Consider the following 21051-nt stretch of genomic DNA (forward strand, 5'->3'; position numbering starts at 1 on the left):
AAAACTCTTGGTACAGGTTTTTAGTGAATCATGGATGATTCAGAACAGTTCAAAAGAACTTCCAGCATGTAAGGGGCGTTGTCTTACCTGAACGCCTTTTCTCAGCATGATGATGGAGAATCCACAAATGGGTTAACTCTGTCTTCCTGCCAATCAGACTAAGTCAGTCAAACTTGCTATGCCTCTCCTGGGCCACGACACCTCCCAGTCACGATGAAGGCAAAGCAAATGACGACAGTCCGACGTGTTGGCTCCCATACCCCTGACACAGGACCTGACGGACACTAAGGGGTGGGTGTGGATTCTCCATCATCATGGTGAGAAAAGGTGTTCAGGTAAGACAACACCCCTTCTCCAGCATGATAGATGGAGAATCCACGAATGAGACATACCAAAGCTGCCCAGTCCCTATGGGAGGGAATCAGTCTGGGCCTGTGTCCCACCCTGTGGCACTACCTGTTGCAGCACTCTCCAGCAAAATGAGGCGTCTGCGGAGGTAAACCTATCCAGTTTATGCCTCACGAAAGGGAAAGGCGAGGACCATGTCGCCGCCCTATAAATGTCCTCAATGGACGCCTGTGTCGCCCAAGCCACAGAAGTTGCAGTACTACAAGTGGAGTGAGCAGAGATACGCCTGGGAAATGACAGGGAATGAGATTGGTACGCCCCTGCAATACAAGCCCTGATCCACCTGCCTATAGTGGAGGCAGATACCTTCCGCCCCATAGTAGAGGGTTGAAAGGAAACAAAGAGGGCTTCTGACTTGTGAAAAGATGCTGTCCGCTTAATATAGTGGTGTAAAGCCCTGCGGACATCCAGAGTGTGCCATTGCCATTCTAAGGCATGAGATGGATGAGGACAAAAATCCGGCAAAATGACTTCCTGCACTCTATGAAACAAGGTATTGACCTTAGGAATAAAGGAGGGATCCAACTGAAGGACCACCCTGTCAGCATGAAAAATGCATAAGTTCTGACAGAGAGAGCTGCCAATTCAGAAATGTGTCTAGCCAACGTGACAGCTATCAAGAAAGCCACCTTAATTGTAAAGAACCGCAGAGTACAGGCCCTGATGGATTCAAATGGAGGAGAGGTAGGGGTCTGCAAGACCCATGACAAATCCCAAGAGGGATACTGGTGAACCACTGGAGGTTTGGTGTTGGTCACTCCTTTGAGAAATGAGCATACCATAGGATGTTGAGCCAATGCCTCTGAATTGCCCCATGTAAATGCGGTGGAGAGAGCTGCTACTTGTCGGTGGATGGTATTGGGCGCCAAGCCCTTGTTAAGCCCCTCCAATAAATAGTCCAAGATCCTTGGGATAGTAATAGCCGAAAGATCTAAATGGGTCTTTGCACACCAACTACAGAAACTCTTCCAAGTAGAGTCATAGATCCTGTTTGTTGTAGGCCCATGGTGGCAAACCTGTGGCACGCAGAGCCCTCTCTGTGGGCACGCCTGTCCTAGGCCTTCAGCTGGGTTTTATAAAACCTTTTTGGTTTAGGCATTTGCTGCTGTGTGAAGGCTCAATCAATCAATTTCAACTTCTCGTGGGGAGAAAAAGATCTTGCAAAGTTGGAATTGATTGAACTTTTTAGTCCCACCCAGTCTGCCGTTACCACCACAGCCACGCTCACTCAATGCGCCATGCCCACCCTATTGGACACACCCACCCAATGGGCCATGCCCACCCGACACTCAACGATACATAAGTGGGTTTGGGGTTGCAGTTTGGGTACTTGGTCTCTAAAAGGTTCGCCATCACTGCTGTAGGCTGTCTGGAGGCCTGAAACATCGTGATTACCTCCGATGGATAAGACCCATGTGTCAGGAGCCGCCGTTCAACTGCCAGGCGATCAACTGGAGCCACTGGGGTTCTGCATGATGCAGAGCTCCCTGGCTGAGTGAAATGTGATCTGGAGGAATCCTCCACAGGGGAGAGATTGACAGACTCATGAGATCAGCAAACCACGGCCGTCTTGGCCAGTGTGGTGCAACAAGTATCACCTCTACCCGCTCTTGCAGTAACTTGCAGATGACTGCTGGGATCAGAGGGAGAGGCGGAAAGGCATACAGCAAGCCCCCGGGCCAAAGGCTGCGGAGGGCATCCATCTTCTCTTCCCCAGGAGAAAGGAACTGGGAATTTGCCGGAGAAGCAAACAGATCCAGTACCGGCCAACCGAACCTCTCCGATATCTCCTCGAAGAGACCAGGATGCAGACGCCTTTTGGAGTGATCCACTGTCAACCTGCTGAGAAAGTCTACCTGCTGATTTGCCTCCCCTGAGATGTGCTCGGCCCTGAGTGATGAGAGGCTGGTCTCTGCCCAAGAGCCGAACAGTTGGGCCTCGGCCATAAGGGAATGGATACCCCCTTGCCGGTTCACATGGGCTTTTGCCACTGTGTTGTCTGTGAGGACCAGGACGTATTGTCTCGCCACCCTGTTGCAGAAGTGGCGTAGGGCCAGATGTATGGCTCTGAGCTCCAACCTATTTATGTTGTGCTTCAGGTTGGACTGGGACCACCGGCCCTGAGCCAACTGAGACCCTAGATGCGCCCCCCAGCCAAACAGGCTGGCGTCCATAGTCAGGGTGATCTGAACAGGCTCCTGGAACAAAGAGCCCCTGGCTACCGCTGGCGAGGTCCACCACTGGAGGGAGTTTAGGGTCTGAGACAGAACCCTTACCCCTGGTTGGAGGAGCTGATGCTCAGTCTCTGAAATGGGAAGAAAAACCATTGCAGGTCCCTGGAATGTAGTCTGGCCCATGGGACTATTCCCATGCAGGAAACCAACTTCCCTAACAGTTGGGAAAGAACTGACAGGGTGACTACATGCTTCCTCTGGACCTGAAGGACCAGGGCTCTGATGCTGTCCTGAGATAAATAGACCCTGCAAAGTTCGGTGTGTATGACCGCGCCCAAATGAAGAAGGCGGGTTGAGGGAATTGTCTGGCTCTTTTGAAAGTTCACCGAGAACCCATGGTCCTGGAGAGTCTTGATAGACAAAACCAGGTCCGATTGAGCCGCCTGGACTGATAGGGACTGGATGAGAATGTCGTCCAGATAGCACTGGATGTGTACGGGGACGGACCTCAAATGTGCGGTCAGCGCTGCCAAGATCTTGGTAAACACTCTTGGGGCTGACGAAAGGCCGAATGGTAAGGCTCTGTACTGGTAGTGGTGAGTCTTGTAGCAAAACCTGAGGAACCTCCAGTGGGTGGGAAAGATGGGAATGTGAAGGTATGCTTCCGTGAGGTCGATGGACGTCAGGAAGTCTCCCCTCCTGATGCTGGCCAAGATGGACTGTACTGTTTGCATCTTGAACTTCTTGTATGCAAGATGAGCGTTCAGCCCCTTTAGATCGAGTATTGCCCTCCATCCTCCAGATGTCTTCGGAACAACAAAGAGGATGGAATAGAACCCCCTTCCTAGCGGCCCATCCGGGACTGGTTCTATGGCCCTTATTTCTAAGAGGTGCTGAGTAGCCTCTGACATGAGAGCCTTCCTGACTGCATTTTTTTAATAGCAGACAAGGAATGAAGCGCTCTGGGGGGACAGACATGAATTCTAGGGACAGACCGCTCCCAATAGTGTTGAGAACCCAAGCATCTGTGGTGGTGGTCTCCCATTTTTGAACAAACAACATCAGTCTGCCACCAATTGGGGAGACCGCCCTAAAGTCATTTAGACTTTCTGAAGGGATGGCTCCCCGTGCCTCGAAAGGGCTGCTTTTCTTGGAATTGCGACCTGGGTCTGTCTCTGGTCCGTGGTCGGTTGAACTGACGGTAACACCTGGGAGGGAAGGAACAGGAGGGCTGAGCAAACTCCGATCCTAACCCTGACTGGAAAAATTGTCTGTGGACGTATGGGGTAGGCCGTCCATCTGCCTGTCTAAGAAGATGAGACATCACCTTATGCTTGTCCTTGTTTTCCACCAAATAAGGTGTCAAGGCCTCCCCAAAAAGCTGACCACCATGGTAAGGGGCAGCCGCCAAGCGCCACTTGGATTTAACATCCGCTCGCCAGTGTTTGAGCCACAGGAGTCTGCGAGTGGTAACATTGAAGGCTATGGCTCTAGAAGAGAACCTGGCGGCATGTAGAGATGCATCCACCATGTACTCCAAAACAGTCACTAACTTGGCTAAATCCTGGTGCATTCGGACTTCCTCTGGAGGTACTCTGGCCTGAAGTTGGCAGAGCCAGAGAAGGGAGGTTCTGGTAAAGAAAGAGGTCGATGTGGCCACCCTCACCGCCCATGCTGAGGCCTGGTGGGTCCTGCAGAAGGAAAGTTCAGATTTCCTGTCCTCTGCCTTCAAGGTCTCAGCCATATCACCGGACACCGTGGAGGAGGAGAAGAGTGGAGTCAGAGGTTCATCCACAGAAGGAACCTCTAGCACTTCTGACAAGGCCGGGTCAACATTAAAGAGTCTCTTGTCCATCCACCCTGGAGAGGGAAAAGTGCCAGGTGTTCCCCATTGCTTCTGTACCGTGTTGATGAAGAGAGGGGGACAGGGGATGTGACGCTCAGTGACCACATGCTCTGAAAATACCAGCCTTGCGTCTTGGCTGGTGGACGGACCAGGATGGGGAACCTGGTCAGGACCAATCTTAGCAGTAGCGCTGGCCTTATGAAGCAGATTTAAAAAGCACCGGATTGAATAGACCAACAAAGGGAGGAGGGTCTGGAGTAAGATCCTAATCCTCGGAGAGTGGCATTTCCATCAGGTCGTACTCCTCAGAAAAGGATACTCTGCTGCGAGGAGACCGGGCGGGAGAAATAGGGTCAGAATATTCTGGTGCTCCCAACTGGGGGAGATAAGGCGGTGTCATTGAGGCCACCAATTCGGGTGCATACCTTTGTTGACGTTGTAAGGCCAATCCCTGGGCGACCGCCTGGGAGATCAGAGCCTGAAACTGCTCTGGCGACCACACTCCCTGCGCCTCTGAGGGCCAAAGACCGGCTGCTGTGGGCGTAAAGGTGGCCTCGGGCCTAGACTGCATTGCTCTGGGGACTGGAGGTGTCAGTCGGATACCTGGTCCCTGGGTAAAGGAAACCATCTCCTCTTGCTCAGCCCTGGGAAGATAAGGTTGGTCATCATCATCCCCCTCCGGAGACCAGACCCTCTGGGAAGATGAGGGAGGAGGAGCAAGCTGTGGCCCAAATACAGAGTCCTCTGCCAGAGGAGACTTGTTCAGCGCCCATCGTGCCCTGTTTCTGGGCCTTGGCAAACTTTCTTTCTAAGGCCTGGTGCCTCCTGCTGGCCTCTTTCTCTGTTGCCTTGGAGGACCTTTTGCCAGAGATGGCCTTGGCTTTGGCCTTGAGCATTCCAGCAGCCTCCATTTTGGAGGTCTTATGCTTTGATTGCGCAGGAGTGGTAGGGGCACCATGTGAAGCCTGAGGTGCAGTGTTGTCTGCCATCACAATTGGGAGATATCAGTAGAATGCTGAGAGGGATCTCAAACAGAGGAGCAGAGTACTGATCTGAGGCTGTGTGCCACTCCCAGGGATCAATAAGTACTCTATGGCAATGGTGGCTGCAGGACCAACCTAATGGACAACTGGCACACCTGCAAAGCTCCTGATGGCCTTAAGACTAGTTGAAGCGCCTTTGGAGCACAGGCCAAGTCTACTGTGGCGGCAAGATCACCTCAGTGATAACAGCCAGCTCACAGGTAGATACCTAGTGGCGACAAGATCATCTCAGTGATAACACCCAGCTCACTAGTCCTAGTTGGTGGCGGCAAGGCCAAGAATGGCACGGCCAGCACACTTCTTCTGTTGGAATGGACAATGAGATAGCTAGGTTGAGGCCTAGAGCTAAAGTTGAAGCCTCCTGTACTTGACCATCCACTTTGAAAGGTTTCGGGCAAGGCAAAAAATGATTGTGCTACAGTCAGAAAGAATCTGAACTCAGAACCCTCTGCAATGATTGGGAGAGGAGAAGCCTGAAAAAGGACCCCTGCAACTGACCAGAGACTCAGGAACCAACATCCCTGAGCTGGAAGGCAAAGTAAACCCCTTTGAAGTCTGTGGTTTTTTTGGTGGGGGGCTGAAATCTACCCCCCCTTCTCAGAAGCTAGCAAAGGCTACACAAGCCTTTTCAAAGTAAAAGCAATGTGATTGCGGCACCCAAAATGGCAGCCGCTAGTGCTGGTAGTGAAAAAAGAAGCAACCTTCCCCCTTAATTCAGGAGAGAAGGCAGGCAGCGTGCCTCTGATGCTATCGGCATGCTTAAAAAGGCAGCGGAGGCTTTCTGACGAAGAGCCTCCTCTTGGCCAGCTGCTGGTAAGCTGGAATTCAAAATGGCGGCCGCAACTAGCGTGCCGCGAAAGAACAGCCTGGGGCTTCTGAGAGAAAGAGAACAGCAAACTCCAATCCTGAGAAGAACTACAGCAAATGCTATCTAATTGAAGAATCCACGAAGGGGGGAATATATATATATATATATATATATATATATATATATATATATATATATATATATATATATATATATATATATATATATATATATATATATATATATATATATATATATATATATATATATATATATATATATATACATATATATATATATATATATACAACCTACTCAATTACTCAGAAGAGATGACTCAGCAAGATTCTGGGAGCCAAAATTGCCACGTCTATTCTGGGCACAGACTAAGTCATGACTGGGAGGTGTCCTGGCCCAGGAGAGGCGTGGCAAGTTTGACTGATTTAGTCTAATTGGGCAGGAAGACAGAGTTAACCCATTTGTGGATTCTCCATCTATCATGCTGGAGAATGTTTGTTTCAGAATCAAAACACGTCTTTATTTTCCATTTCAAGCACACCTAATATATGACATATTTTTCTGACTCTCCATTCTCAAAATAGAAGTTGGCTGGAAATGTACAGGTCCTTACAAAATAAAGTTCTCAGGAGCAAGAAAGACATGCCCACTGTTCACTCAAACACTTCAGGATTCTCTCTATAATCCAAAGCAAAGTACTGACATCAGCTACTCATCATTTTATTTTCTAAGGAAAAGTATCCAGTCTACAGAAGCTATAATTATTGTTCAAAATACAGATAATACTTTAAAATTGTGCTTTGCTACACATTAATTTCCAATTTTATTTAGTAAAAACGCATATTGAATATTATGTTCGATGCATCATAAACTACTACTGTATGTTTTGGGGGTCAGTCATAACTCTGGTCTCTAAGTGACCAGTGGCAAATCAAGGACTACTGTAACTCCATGTAGCTTTCACATTCAGCTTTTTCCCACCATAGAGCAGAAGAATAATGGCATTTTTCTAATTTCAGTTTCTCTATTTGTACAATCCTGCAGCCTTGTTTGTTCTTCAACATTCTTCCAGACTTTATGAAATCCTTTAAATTATTCTTTGAGCACTAACACAAGTAGTCTTTGACTTACAACCCTTACAACAGGGCTTTTCAACCGGTGGTATGCGTACCACTAGTGGTACTTTGCCACCTGGAAGGTGGTATGCGAAGTGGTAGTAGGGCAGAGAGGAATGAGTTGAAGCAGCGGCAGTGCCGCAGAAGCCCAAGAAAGAGACAGCTGGAGCTCCAGGGCTGTTGGGGCTCTACAGAGGCACCAGGATCAGCATTGGCTCCAGCTGATCGGTTTCTGGGAGAGGAGAGGAAAGGAAGTGGCTCTGGTGGGAAATATGACTGAAAGTGGAAAATAAAGGAAATAATGGACAGATTTCTACTGTAAATCTCTATGGAAGCTGATACTTTTCAGTTTGCTCATAAAATTTTTGAGAACAGAAAGAAAAGAGTGAAGCGGCCAAGTTTCTCTGAAATACTGAATTATATCCAAGTTTCTGACTTATGGTGTTTCACAAGGTTTTAATATTTCTCTTATGCAGTATGCCTGAATTTCACCTAATCACATTGACATGCTGGATGAAAGAAGAAAAGCTGAAATTAAATCTAGAGCAGGGGTGTTAAACTGCCGGCTCGCAGGCTGAATGCGTCATGCCAAAACCGCGCCCACCACATTTCCGGCAATGGAAAAAAGTCACAATACGTCGCAACACGTCACGTGACATTGCAAGTGTTGTGTTTAAACACTTATTTAGTTCTGAAAGTCAGTTGGGTGACCTTGGGCCAATCATTCTTTCTCAACCCTTTCTCACAGGGTTATTACTGTGGAGAAAATAGGAGGAGGAAGGAGTATTAAATAAGGTTGCCACTTGACCTATTTGTTAAAATAATAAAGGCAGGATATAAATCATAAAATAAACAAACACCAGTATTAAAACAGGGAGAGCAAGAGGTAAAAGCACTGAAAAGATCCCTAGCTGCTGACCTTTCATTCAGATAAAGGTCTCTTGTCTTCTGCCTGATTGTTTTTTTCCCCTTTTCAGAAAGCAGAGAGTGCCTAAACAAGCTGTCTCTGCTGCTTTTCTTCACTGCACAGCACTCTCCTAAAAACTGCTAACTGCAAGTTGACAAACTCAACTCTGACCTTGTTTAGAGCCCTAACTGAATAGACCTTGATCAGTTTCACACTGAAGGGTTTTGTTGCCAGATGTAAATGGGTTGGAAAATGAATTTTATAGCACTGTTTACTACCAAATATCCAAATGGTTACTAATTGAGGTAGTTGTTAAACAAGAAATGGCTATATCAAAACTACAAGTGATTGTCAAGGCAATCTGTTCATTAACTTAAACTATTTTAAATGTGTTGGACTACTATCTTCCACTTTTCCAAAAGTTCCAACTAGTACGGAATCCTCCAGAGCAGGCAAGTCTATTGTAGAAAACAACAAAGCAACAAAAAACAAAGACTGTCTTTGCTTCTCAAACTGACTGAAATATAAAAGGTAACATCACCTTAAGGGTGTCATGGGAATAAATGGACAATCAAACTCTTAGCCATTTTTGGCTCAATTAATTTTCTTTTAAAAATGAATATTCAGATAACTGCTATTAATAAAACTGACTGGCAGTTTTATAGATCGTTTTGAAATCTCACCCCCCAAGTGAATGTTCAAGTGTGAAATGGTAATCTATATGCTTTTGAAGGAAAAGTCTTGAGCAGGGTCCAGTCCAAGCCAGGAATAAACAACATGGAGACTGTTTAGGTTGTAGTTTATTGAAGAGGAGAGCCAGACAAAAAGATGGCTCTGGAAGAAAAGACAGAGCACACATAGTAGGGAGTGGGTTTTTATACCTTCTTGGGCTTTTGTTTGGAGTTGTTCCTGTGTCATGAACTTTGACCTGAGTCTGGGTGTGCCTTTCTGGTATTTTGATGGTGGTGGGTTAATCCTATTATATTCTTAGAATGTTGGTGGGGTATGTAGATTTTAAGGGTCTTTGTCTTCCTGATCTCTTCAGCTTCTAGCTGGAGGGCTCCAACCTTCATGAATGGATTATTACATCTGCATTTCTAAAAGCTGGTTTCTGCTTTCTGGCTGGGGGGGGTGGGGTGGAGAAGTTTCTGCCTTTTTAATATTCCCAAAATTATTTCTTTTCTCTGGATTGTTCCAACAATGCAAAGTGTGTAATAGTAATGTAACAGTAAATTCTCTTCTGCCTTATAATCCACTTTCTTAGGTAATGGAAATATAACTTTACAAGTAGTCCTTGTTTAGCAATCAAATTGTGACTGGCATCTCTGTTATTAAGTAAAGGGGGAAAGAAGAAAAAGTTATTTCTTTAGGCAATTTGTCCCATGTCTGACCTATTTTATCCCCTCCTCAGAGTGGAAAGACTGGTGGGGAAAGAATTACAGGAGAGTAAGCAGGCACACAATGGAAATACACAGGCTGTTTGCATACCACAGCTGAAGCCACCACATTTCTTTGATTTTTATTCTCCATTGTGTACCTACTTACTCCCTTGCAATCCCTTCCTCTCTAAAATCTCTGCTATGCAAGTGGGAGTGGGAGAGAAAACTAATAGGTCAAGGCCCAGAACAACACAACACAAACTGAATGTAATGGTGATTATGTGATTGAGGGACACTGGAAAAGCACTGATCATAACATTGTGTGAAGTGATCATCAATCTTTTTCACTTTTTTCTTCCAAGATCCTTGGAATGTAACAATTGAAATTGTAGTCCTCAGAATAGAAAAACTCTAAAAAGAAATGTGCAGGAGGATCTGTAGTAAATATGTCTTCTGGATTTGAAGTTGCTTTTGATATTATCTACCATAATATTTTAACAACAACAACAACAACTATAACAATAAGAATAGATTTGGAAGGGACCTTGGAGGTCTTCTAGTCCAACCCCCTGCTGAGGCAGGAACCTTTATACCATTTTAGACAAATGGTTGTCCAGTCCAGTCTCTTCTTAAAAACTTCCAGTGTTGGAGCATTCACAACTTCTGGAGGCAGGTTGTTCCACTGATTAATTGTTCTAACTGTCAGGAAATTTCTCTTTAGTTTTGACCAAGTGAAACACAATGCAGCTCTATTCCTATATAAAGAGACCAGATTATTATGGGAAAATAAAAATATTATTCCAGCCATCTCAGGTATCATTTTAAATTTCAAACGGTCCCTAGGAGCACTCAGTTCTGGATACATCCTTATTAGAAAGAATGATACCACTCCAGTTCATTTTATTATTTTTGCTCACAAGGCTGCCAATTATCATTACTTCTATCTTCCTATATTCCAATCCAATCCAATCCAATAATGAACTATATTTAAATACTAATTATTAAATTTAATAATATCATTAATAATCTGAAGAACATCAAGTGCTCTGTAAGGTCTCTATGCTGCAAATCAATACAAGTAGTCTTCAACTTATGCCCACAATTGGGACTGGATTTTTCATCAGAAGTTGGTAGGGTCATAAAGCAAGTCATCATGTGACTCAACACAATTTTATTTTTACCATGGCTAAGTGAATCACTATGGTTATTACATGAATCACATGGTTGTTAAGTTGTTAAGTGAATCTGGCTTTCAGAATTGACTCTGCTTATTTGGAGCTATCTGAGAATGTCATAAGTTGTGATCACACAACTGAAAGATGCTTCAATCATCACAAATATGAGCCATGTTACCAAGCACCAAATTGTGATCAAATTGGCTAGAGGCGACTCTAGCCAAACTCCAAGGTACACAAGAAAGCTATACCCAAACCAAACCAAATAATGAACAAATAACTCCCAGGGGATTTGACCCTACTGATAAACCCTTGGAGGAAGACAAATTGAGGTATGTCACACATAGAAGGAAACACAATACTCAAAGAAAGAAGCGGCATACAACTAACAAACCCCTTCTGCAGTGAGCGGGAGATCAAACAGATTCCTAACCAACCTAGCCGACAACTTTGTCATCCAAAAGGTGGAGGAGGGAACTATAGGTGTAAAGCTATACTGGACTTAATTCTCACTAATAGAGAAGTGATAGTTGGAGTTGAAGTTGCTGGAATGTTCAGTGAAAGTGACCATGTCATACTGTAATTTAATATAATGCAAACACTAGCCATAGTAAACAATACAACTAGTGTCTTAAACTTCAAAAGGGCTGATTTTAACAAACTCAGAGAGAACCTAGGAGATTCCATGGTTGAAAATCCTAAAGGGGAAAACAACCCAAGTAGTGTGGGAAACTCTGAAAAATGCGATCATAAAAGCTCAAACCAGCACAATACCACTGAAAAAGAAAAATAAGAAATTCAAGAATTATTCTTTGAGCATGGCTGCACAAAGATTTCTCTGAAAAACTCAAAGACAAAAAAGACAAATACAAAAAGTGGAAAGACTAAGGTTGATTATCAGCAGACAGCCAGAACATGCAAAGATGAAGTCAGGAAAACAAAGGCTCAGAACGAACAAAGACTTGCAACAGAAATCAAGGATAATAAAAAAGTTTCTTCCAACATATTAATAACAAGAAAAAAGTCAAGGAAACTGTAGGTCCACTAAAGAGAGAAGATGGCAAGGAAATAACAGGCAACAGGGAGAAAACAGAACTGCTTAACTCATTCTTTGCATTGGTCTTCACACAAAAAGTAATTACAGCCCAACATACCAAAAAAACCACTGCAAAAGACAAACTAGAAGCAAAAATTAAAATAAGCAAGAAAATGGTAAGAGAACATTTATCCGACCTTGATGAATATAAATTACCAGGACCCGACAGATTACATCCCAAAGTTCTGAAGGAGCTGTCAGATATTATCTCAAAACCATTGCACCATATCTTTCAAAAATTCTGGAGCACTGGGGAAGTACCTGAGGATTGGAAAAGGGCTGATGTGGTTCACATCTTCAAGAAAAGGAGAAAAACGGACCCAGGAAACTACAGACCAGTTTAACATCAACACCTGGGAAGATCCTAGAAAAGATAATCAAAAATCAGATCTGCGAACAACTAGAAGCCAATAAAGTTATAACTAGTAGCCAGCACGGGTTTGTTAAAAACAGATCATGCCAAACCAATCTTATTTCATTCTTTCATAAAGTGACTAAACTAGAAAGTGACTAAGTCACTAAAGTGACTAAGCTAGAAAAAGGTAGAATAGTCAACATCATCACCAGATGGATCTGTAGCTGGCTGGCAAACTGTACTCAACGAGTAGTCCTCAATGGCACTACATCCACATGGAGAGAAGTAAGCAGTGGGGTACCACAAGATTCCATATTAGGCCCAGTACTCTTCAATATCTTCAGTAATGACTTAGATGAGGGAATAGAAGGGGAACTCATCAAACTTGCAGATGACGCTAAACTGGCAGGAGTAGCCAACACCCCGGAAGACAAACTCAGGATCCATAAAGATCTTGACAAACGTGAACAATGGGCCCTATCCAACAAAATGAGTTTCAATGTGGAGAAAAGCAAAGTTTTACATTTAGGCAGAAAAAATCTAAGGTACAAGTACAGATTACGCGAGACCTGGCTCAAAAACAGTAACTGTGAGAGGCACCTTGGTGTCCTAGTGGACGATCACTTGACTATTAGTCAGCAATGTGCAGCAGCAGCCAAAAAAATTAATACAATCCTGGATTGTATAAACAGAGGCATAGAATCAAGATCACACAAAGTATTAGTACTGCTTTATAAAACCCTAGGGAGACCTAGAATACTGCAACCACATTTGGTCACCATAGTACAAAAAAGATGTTGAGACCCTGGAAAAAGTTCAGAGAAGAGCAACTAAGATGATCAAGCACCTGGAGACTAAAACATACGAAGAACGGCTGCAGGACTAGGGTTTGGCTAGTCTAAAGAAAAGAAAAATAGGGGAGACATGATAGCAGTATTCCAATATTTGAGAGGCTGCCACAAAGAAGAATGGGCCAGATTATTCTCCAAAGCACCAGAGGGCAGGACAAGAAACAATGGTTGGAAACTGATCAAGGAGAGAAGCAACTTGGAATTAAGGACAAACTTCCTGACTGGAGATTTTTTTTTTATTAAAGAGTTTTACAAAAACAAAATTTTACAATATATCCCCACATCCCTCCCACCCCAAACCCACCCACTTCCCCCCCACTTCCCAGAGCTAAATACAGGATTATAGTTACAATAATCATATTCTAAATAAAAATTATGCATAATATACAATTAACCAAATTCATAATGCGCTTTAACTCTCTTTTAACATAACTACAAACAACGTACCAATAACAATATCCCACTAAAATCTACTCATAAGCTAAATGGAACTATTTAGTCCCATATTTGTTTTGAATATAATTTATCCATCTCCTCCAAACTGAAATATATCTTTCCTGTGAATGATCCTTCAAATAAGCAGAAATCTTAGACATTTCTGCAAGATTCGAAACTTTAAACACCCATTCTTCTACAGTGGGCAAACTATCCTTCTTCCAATATTGTCCCACCAGTAACCGTGCTGCCGTTATCATGTTCAACATCAAGTTAGTTTCTTTAACATCACAATCTACAACAATACCCAATAAAAACAATTGCAGGGAAAACTTTATCTTTCTCTTAAAAATCTTTTGAATGTTCCACCAAATTTTAATCCAAAAAGCTTTTATACTCCTACAAGTCCACCACATGTGAAAATAAGTAGCTTCTAAACTACCACACCTCCAACATTTAGACTGTAAATTAGGATACATGTTGGACAACTTCTTGGGATCCAGATGCCATCTATAAAACATTTTATAAAAATTTTCTCTTAAATTTTGAGCCTGGGTAAATTTAACATTTCTGACCCAAATTATCTCCCAAGTGTCCAGCGAAATTGGTTCCTGAATATTTTGTGCCCACTTTATCATACAATCATACAATCTTTAACTAATTCCGTTTCCGAATCCAATTCAATTAAGGCATTATATATATTTTTAAAAAGAGACTAGTCAGTCACTTGTCTGAGATGGTATAGGTCAGGGGTCGGCAACCTTAAACACTCAAAGAGCCACTTGGACCCGTTTCCCAGAGGGAAAAAAGCACTGGGAGCCGTACGCACACGCAAAGGGGGCAGCTTGATTGAAGAGTTTAATTTAAAAGAAATAGAAGCGCGCTCTCTCGCTCTCTCTCCCTCCCTCTCTATGATCTTCTGCTCACCTGGCAAGCTGGCTTCACGCTGTTCTCAGACAAGCTGACACACATTCTTATTGGGCTGGCTGTCCTGCTACTGCTGCTTTTTGCTGCTTCCTGCTTCCTGTGGAGATGCAGCAAAGGCAGGAGCCCCGTCCAATAAGGTTGTCAGCTCCTTGGAGAAGAGCATGAGGCCACTCTCTTTTTTACACACACACACACACACACACACACACAGAGAGAGAGAGAGAGAGAGAGAGAGAGAGAGAGAGAGAGAGAGAGAGAGAGAAGCGCAAGTGCCTCTCTCTGTCTCTCTCTCTCTGCAAATGGCAGACGACTGGGAGCTGCAAGAGAAGTCTGAAAGAGCCGCATGCAGCTCCAGAGCCGTGGGTTGCTGACTCGTGGTATAGGTTTTCCTGCTTGAGCAGGGGCCTGGACTAGAAGACCTCCAAGGTCCCTTCCAGCTCTATTCTATTCTATTCTATTCCATTCCATTCCATTCCATTCCATTCTATTCATAATTGTAATGGTGGTGTGACAGTAATAACTTTGAGACAGTCACTTTTTCTGAGACTGTTATAACTTCAAACTGTTGTTAAATGCTCATAAATCAAAAGGTTTATGGCTAGCCCTCACAACTTGTCCATATTAATAAGTTACAATGTCATTTAACCACACTGAATAACTAGTCTTACCCTCAATTCCCATCTACCTTATTTCAATACAACTACTGAGTTTATAGCAATAATAAATAGAAATCCTGGGCACATCAAAAACGCCAACAGCTAAAGCCCAATGAGACAATACTTCAGTTTTCTAAGACATTCTTTTAATGAAGTAGAGCAGACATGTCAAATGTCGCTCAACGTATTGGGACAGTTTTGCCATTGCCAGCAATGGGGTGGGTGCAGCTTCCATGTGATGCGTCCAGCCCACGGGCTGGCAGTTTGACACTCCTGAAGTAGAGCAACAAGATACTAGAACAATAACACAATGAATTTATTATCAAAGCATTTGTGTTATTAAGGTTAATACAATGATATAATGTAAACTATTACTCTCTATCCCACTCTGCATCACATGTTCATGCACATACACTCAGGATAATACTTTATGGATACTGAGAGGTGTATAAAAATATATGCCACAACAAAGTGATCACTCTTTAAACTCCTGCAAAAATCCATGTCCTTCTTTATAATACATTTTTATTAGTTTATCAAAACATAAAATACAAAGAGAAATTTTAAAAAGTAATAGAAAACTGGGGGGAGGGTGAAGGAGGAAAGAAAGAGAAAATATGGTGTAAAGAGGGAAAAGGAAAGAAAAAGACACTGACTTCCAGCCTCTTTAGCAGAGTAGAAGATAACATTACAATCTCAACTTTTTACTTTTACACAACAGTATATACTAGCCATTTCTATAGCAAACCTATCTAATCAGCAAAAACAAAATCACAGTTTTTCCATTGCAAAAACAAAATCCAGAAGCAATTTCCAAATGGAAACAAAATTAAATATATTTTCTTCTTTGGATAAGAGTCAATTTAACCACCTCTGCTTCTCCTTGCTATGGGGAATAGCATAAGCTTCTATTTATTCATTAATCTTTATACTGTCATAATTTATATTAAAAGAATTCCCTATGTTATTTCAAATTTTATATTAAAGGGAGAAAGAAACCCCGTTCATTTTAAACCCAACAACCGAAACACAAATCTACATTAAAGTTTTCATTAAATTATATATATATCACACCAATAAAAATCCAGTTAAGTCCAATTAGCTCATTGGATTTAAATCTCTTCCAAGTTTATCCTTATGAGTAAAATATTTTTCTTCTTACTTTCAAATTTGATCAATTATTTTACAAACTTTGGGATTATTCAATGTTACAAAAATCCATGTCATTTTACGACTTCTGGTTTGCGTCGTAGTGACATGGCCAAGGGATTGTGGGGCTCCGCACCCCATGGCTGATTTCATCCTGCCAGAAGGAAACTCCCGTAGATCATGGAAAGAGGGTGGTTGATCCATTTGATCCAGGAAAAGCCCTCCAAACCAGCAGGAGAAAGGCTAGCTGCACTTCTGTGGCTAGCCCAAGCTACCGACAACGAAAAAAAGAAAAGCACCAACCAGAACAGATTGTAAACAGCATGTTTGGAACTGGGTGAGAATATTGATCCTTTATTTTCTATTTCATAACAGGATTTCTTGGAAAAGACTCCCTAGAAGCAAAAAACCCCTCCGACTGTGAGGAGGAAGGGGATTGCAGCTCTACCCTTTCATAGATGGAAGCGGCGTTTTAATTCTTATTGGGGACAGAAACGCCTAACATTGAAGTTGAACTAATATAAAACTATAGTTTGGACAAGCCTGAAAACTGAGACAATTGATAAGATCTTCTCTTTGAAAGAGTCCTCGAGTTACGAGTGTAATGGAGCCTGCCCATTCCACTCGTAACTCAAAAACCTGTAGAGTGAATCTCGTTCAAGGTCACTTACCTTGCACAATCTGTCTCCTCTCTGCCAGTCTCTTTCCTTTGAGGGAGAGGAGAAAAGCTTCAAAAAGCTTTTCATGCTGACAATGAAGCTCCTAGGTGCCGTAACATCGCATAAGTTCAAACACCCATTCAATGCAAAAGAGATCATGGCACCCGGAAGCTTCCATTCTCTGGGGGGGGGGGGGCAGAGCATGGAATCGGAGTTGGCTGGGTGCAGGAACAATACCGTCAGAGGCACAGCTGAGTGCCTCACAGCAACCACCTGAGCGGGCATGATTCCCCTCCTCAGCAAGCCACCCACCCCACCTGACCTAGTTCTTGCCTGGCTGGCCGGCTGGCACAAACTCTCACCACTCTTCTCTTCCTCCTTGTCCTCCTCACTCAAGCGGCGGCAGGAGATTGGGTTTCTCAGCTCCATCTGAGTGAAGGAAAGTGGAAGCGCGGCAGCAAGATTGCTCTCAAACACTAAGACTCGGGTGTGCTGCTTGCTTGTGTGTGCCGGCTTTATTGAGAGCAATCCTGCTGCTGCACCTCTGCTTGCCTCCACTCAGATGGAGCCGAGAAACCCAAGGTGCTGCCGCTAATAAACTTATTATCCAAAGGGAGACCTTGGGCAAACTGGATTCTCCCTCTGTGAGCAAATGGCGTGGTTCAAAACGAAGCAAATCGCTTCGTTTTCAAACACCAGATAGGCACACATCAGTTTCTTATTGGAAGGGAGACCTTGGGGAAACTGGATTCTCCCTCTGTGAGCAAATGAGACGGTTCAAAATGAAGCAAATTGCTTCGTTTTCAGGTCTAATAGGTGTACATCAACTTCCGTGGGCCATGATCTCTTCTGCAAAGAATGGGTATTTGAACTTGTGCGATATTATGGCACCCAGAAGCTTCCATTGCCAGCACAAAAAGCATTTGCAAGCTTTTCTCCTCTCCCTCAAAGGAAAGAAACTGCAGCAGAGAGGAGACAGATTTTGCAAGCTAAGTGACTCTGCCACGGCAGAAAGGGAGGGGGAAGCAGTTGTGAGGAGTGGGCAGGGGAACAGGGTGAATCCTGTACTGCAGTGCCTCTGCGGTCGCTCGTAAGGGCGAATGACTGCCGTGGTGCTGCAATAGTCATAATTTTGGGACTTGCTCGTAAGCACTAGGGGGGCACTGATCACATAACTTTGAACGAGCATTAAGTGAATCCTTGTAACTCGGGGATTACCTGTATTGGGGTGAAACTACAAGAAAATAATCTTCCATTTTAAAAGTCGGAAAATAAATATTCAATGACATCTAGTGGTGGATCAGAGTATAACACTATAACCGCCCTGATTGATGTAAACTGGCAAGATGCCCAGAAATAGACAACAATTCAGTTACTTTGATGCTCAGTGACTCTTAACTCAATAGAGAACAGCTGGGAACAAAGGAAAATACAATGGACTATCTACCATAGAGTGAGAACTGCAATTGTTTTAAGATCTGTTGGCCTTCTTGGATTATAAACATCTACTGAGGTTTCACTTTTAAGCTTGAGAACTATTTGCAGAGAAAGAAAAAATCCCTGCTACTTTTATAGGGGTGAGGCTTTTGGACTGTTCTTAGGTGGTTGAACATTTTGGACTGCAAACTTTGGCTAATTTTTTTGGACCCCTGAGCAGAAGAACCATTACAAAACATTGCTTTTAGTGATGGATTGATAACTGGGAATACATTGGACTATAAGGGTAATACATAAAGATCATAAGAACTATACGAGACTTTGCAGTATGGACATTAAGATTGGTTTTATTATGATAGAATATCTGGAGGGGGGGAGATAAAATGGATGCCTCATATTTAACCAGAAGTGGCAGGAAACCACTGGAGCTGCCCTTGAAGACCACCCGGAGGCTCCAGCTGGTGCAGAATGCGGCCGCGCGGATAGTGATGGGAGCATCCCGATACTCCTATATTACACCCCTCCTGCGTGAGCTGCACTGGTTACCGATCGTCCTCCGGGTGAGATTTAAGGTGCTGGTACTAACCTTTAAAGCCCTACATGGCCAAGGCCCGGGATATTTGCAGGACCGTCTGCTGCTGGAACGACTTCCCATCACCCAGTGCGCTCACACAGAGAGGGCCTCCTCAGGGTGCCGTCGGCTAGACAATGTCGGCTGGTGACCCCCAGGGGGAGGGCCTTCTCTGTGGGAGCACCAGCCCTGTGGAACCAACTCCCCCTTGAGCTCCGGATGGCCCCGGATCTCCGGTCCTTTCGCCGCGGCCTTAAAACATTTCTTTTTCATCAGGCTGACCTGGATTGACGACAGGGATTTTAAAATGTTTTTTAATTTTTAATTTATTAATTTTAATTTTGGGGGGCTGTTAATTTAATTCTTTTTAACTTTTGTATCTGTATTTTATTGTTGTTAGCCGCCCTGAGTCCTTCGGGAGATAGGGTGGCATATAAGTCCCAAAAATAAATAAATAAATAAATAAATAAATAAATAAATAAATAAATAAATCCCATTTGAAGCTTCCAGCCCAATATGTGAGGGATCTGCAGCACTGACACCTCAAGACAAAGCAAACACCTTCCAGAAGGAAATGCATTTTATGTTGCAATTAATTCAAAAGACAAAAATACTAGAAGAAACCATGATGAGGTTAAAAATAATTTGGATAAATGGGCAAATATTTAATTTAAGCTCACAACTAAAAAACTCTCAGAAAATGATGATAAAGAATGAACAAACAAATCAGAAAAAAGAACACAAACTAGAGGAAAGTGATTTAAAGATGGAGGCTATAAATGAAGGAAATTATAGACTTACACAGGCAAACAAAAATCTGCAAGATTTTGTTATAATACCAGAAATGGAAAAGGCACCTTATCTTATCTGAGGATAAGAAAGAAGATCTGATAAAATGGGTTTTAGTGCTGTCAGGGGAATCACCAGAATTTGGGAGGCAAAAAATGAAAAGAGAAGTTGAGGGAGAAAGTGAGAGTTGTTTAATGAATATAAATGGGCGAACACCCCCCCCCCAATACTCTACCTAAATTGTTTTTCCCATTCCAAACAAGATCCATAAAAACACAGGAAGAATTACTTGGTGATTTAAACACACTAACTTGGAAAGTTATTTTGCAAAGGAAGAAGGCTAGTCAGATTTAAGAGAACAGAAGTTCTGACCTACCAGATGGAGTACTAACTATACGTTCAAATGTGCGCGCGCGTTTTCTCTCCGAATTGAACCGATTCTTAAAGCTTGATTTTTTTTTTAAAAAAAGGGAAAAGCTAAAAAATTTAACCGTTTATAAATAGTCTTTCCTTATGCAGGCTGTTGGAACCGAACCGGCACCAATAAAAGGATGCAGAGAAGAGTTTTCTTTTTTCCTTTTCTATCTCCAAAGCTTTGCTTCAGGAGCCGAGTGAAAAAACGGCAGAAGGGAGGACCAGCCGGGCTGAAGAAAATAACCGAGCGACCACACCCGGCTCCGCGAGTGGGTACCAAGGGTGTGGGAGGAAAATCGGACCAAGCAACATTTCTCGGATCTGCCTTACCTCTGCAAAGGGTCGCCAGCAGCAGAAACACTAAGGAGAGGCTAAGGGCGAGTTTACCCATGGTGGGTCGAGGGCCTTTGAACAGCTGCTTCTCTCAAAGTCTTGAGGTAACTTTGCAACGCCTCTCTGGTGAGCGCCAAGAAAGCGTCTTGCTCTTTTCGTTCTCCGCTTGTTTTTCCCTGCCCTCTCAGGAGCTCCGATTATTTACGTAACAACCGCAAAGCAACAACCCAAATTTGGGGACTGAGCGAAAACAAGAGTGAACTGCGCTACCCCTAAGCTGTGTGGCTGCCTTCCAGGAACCGACCAACCAATCCCTGGAAGCAGCTAGATATCGACCTCCAATAAAAAGGACGAACGGAATGTCTGTTAACCTCCCCCCTACCCAAGATGTCTAGTGACGGAAGACAGAAGCATTGAGTCATGCCCCCGTAACAGGAAACCCGCTGGCGAGAGTTCCACGGGGTGTGGCCCGTTTGGGATTTTTTTAGGCTGGAGGGAAAGGGTGC

The 21051-nt window shown here is 43.6% G+C and overlaps 1 protein-coding gene across 3 annotated transcripts in view; it reads right to left on the reverse strand.

Moving 5' to 3' along the window:
• The window catches only part of CD99 (CD99 molecule (Xg blood group)), a 108330-nt gene extending 87495 nt beyond the window's left edge, over positions 1–20835 (reverse strand). For all 3 annotated transcript variants that reach the window (XM_081327339.1, XM_081327340.1, XM_081327338.1), the window contains exon 1: positions 20543–20835. In XM_081327339.1, the coding sequence (XP_081183465.1) occupies positions 20543–20603 (61 nt within the window). In that variant the 5' untranslated portion in view covers positions 20604–20835. The remainder of the gene's footprint in view (positions 1–20542) is intronic.
• Positions 20836–21051: the final 216 nt, after the last annotated feature.

The sequence above is a fragment of the Vipera berus genome (genome assembly GCF_964194415.1).
Source record: "Vipera berus genome assembly, chromosome: 4".
Lineage (NCBI taxonomy): Eukaryota > Metazoa > Chordata > Lepidosauria > Squamata > Viperidae > Vipera > Vipera berus.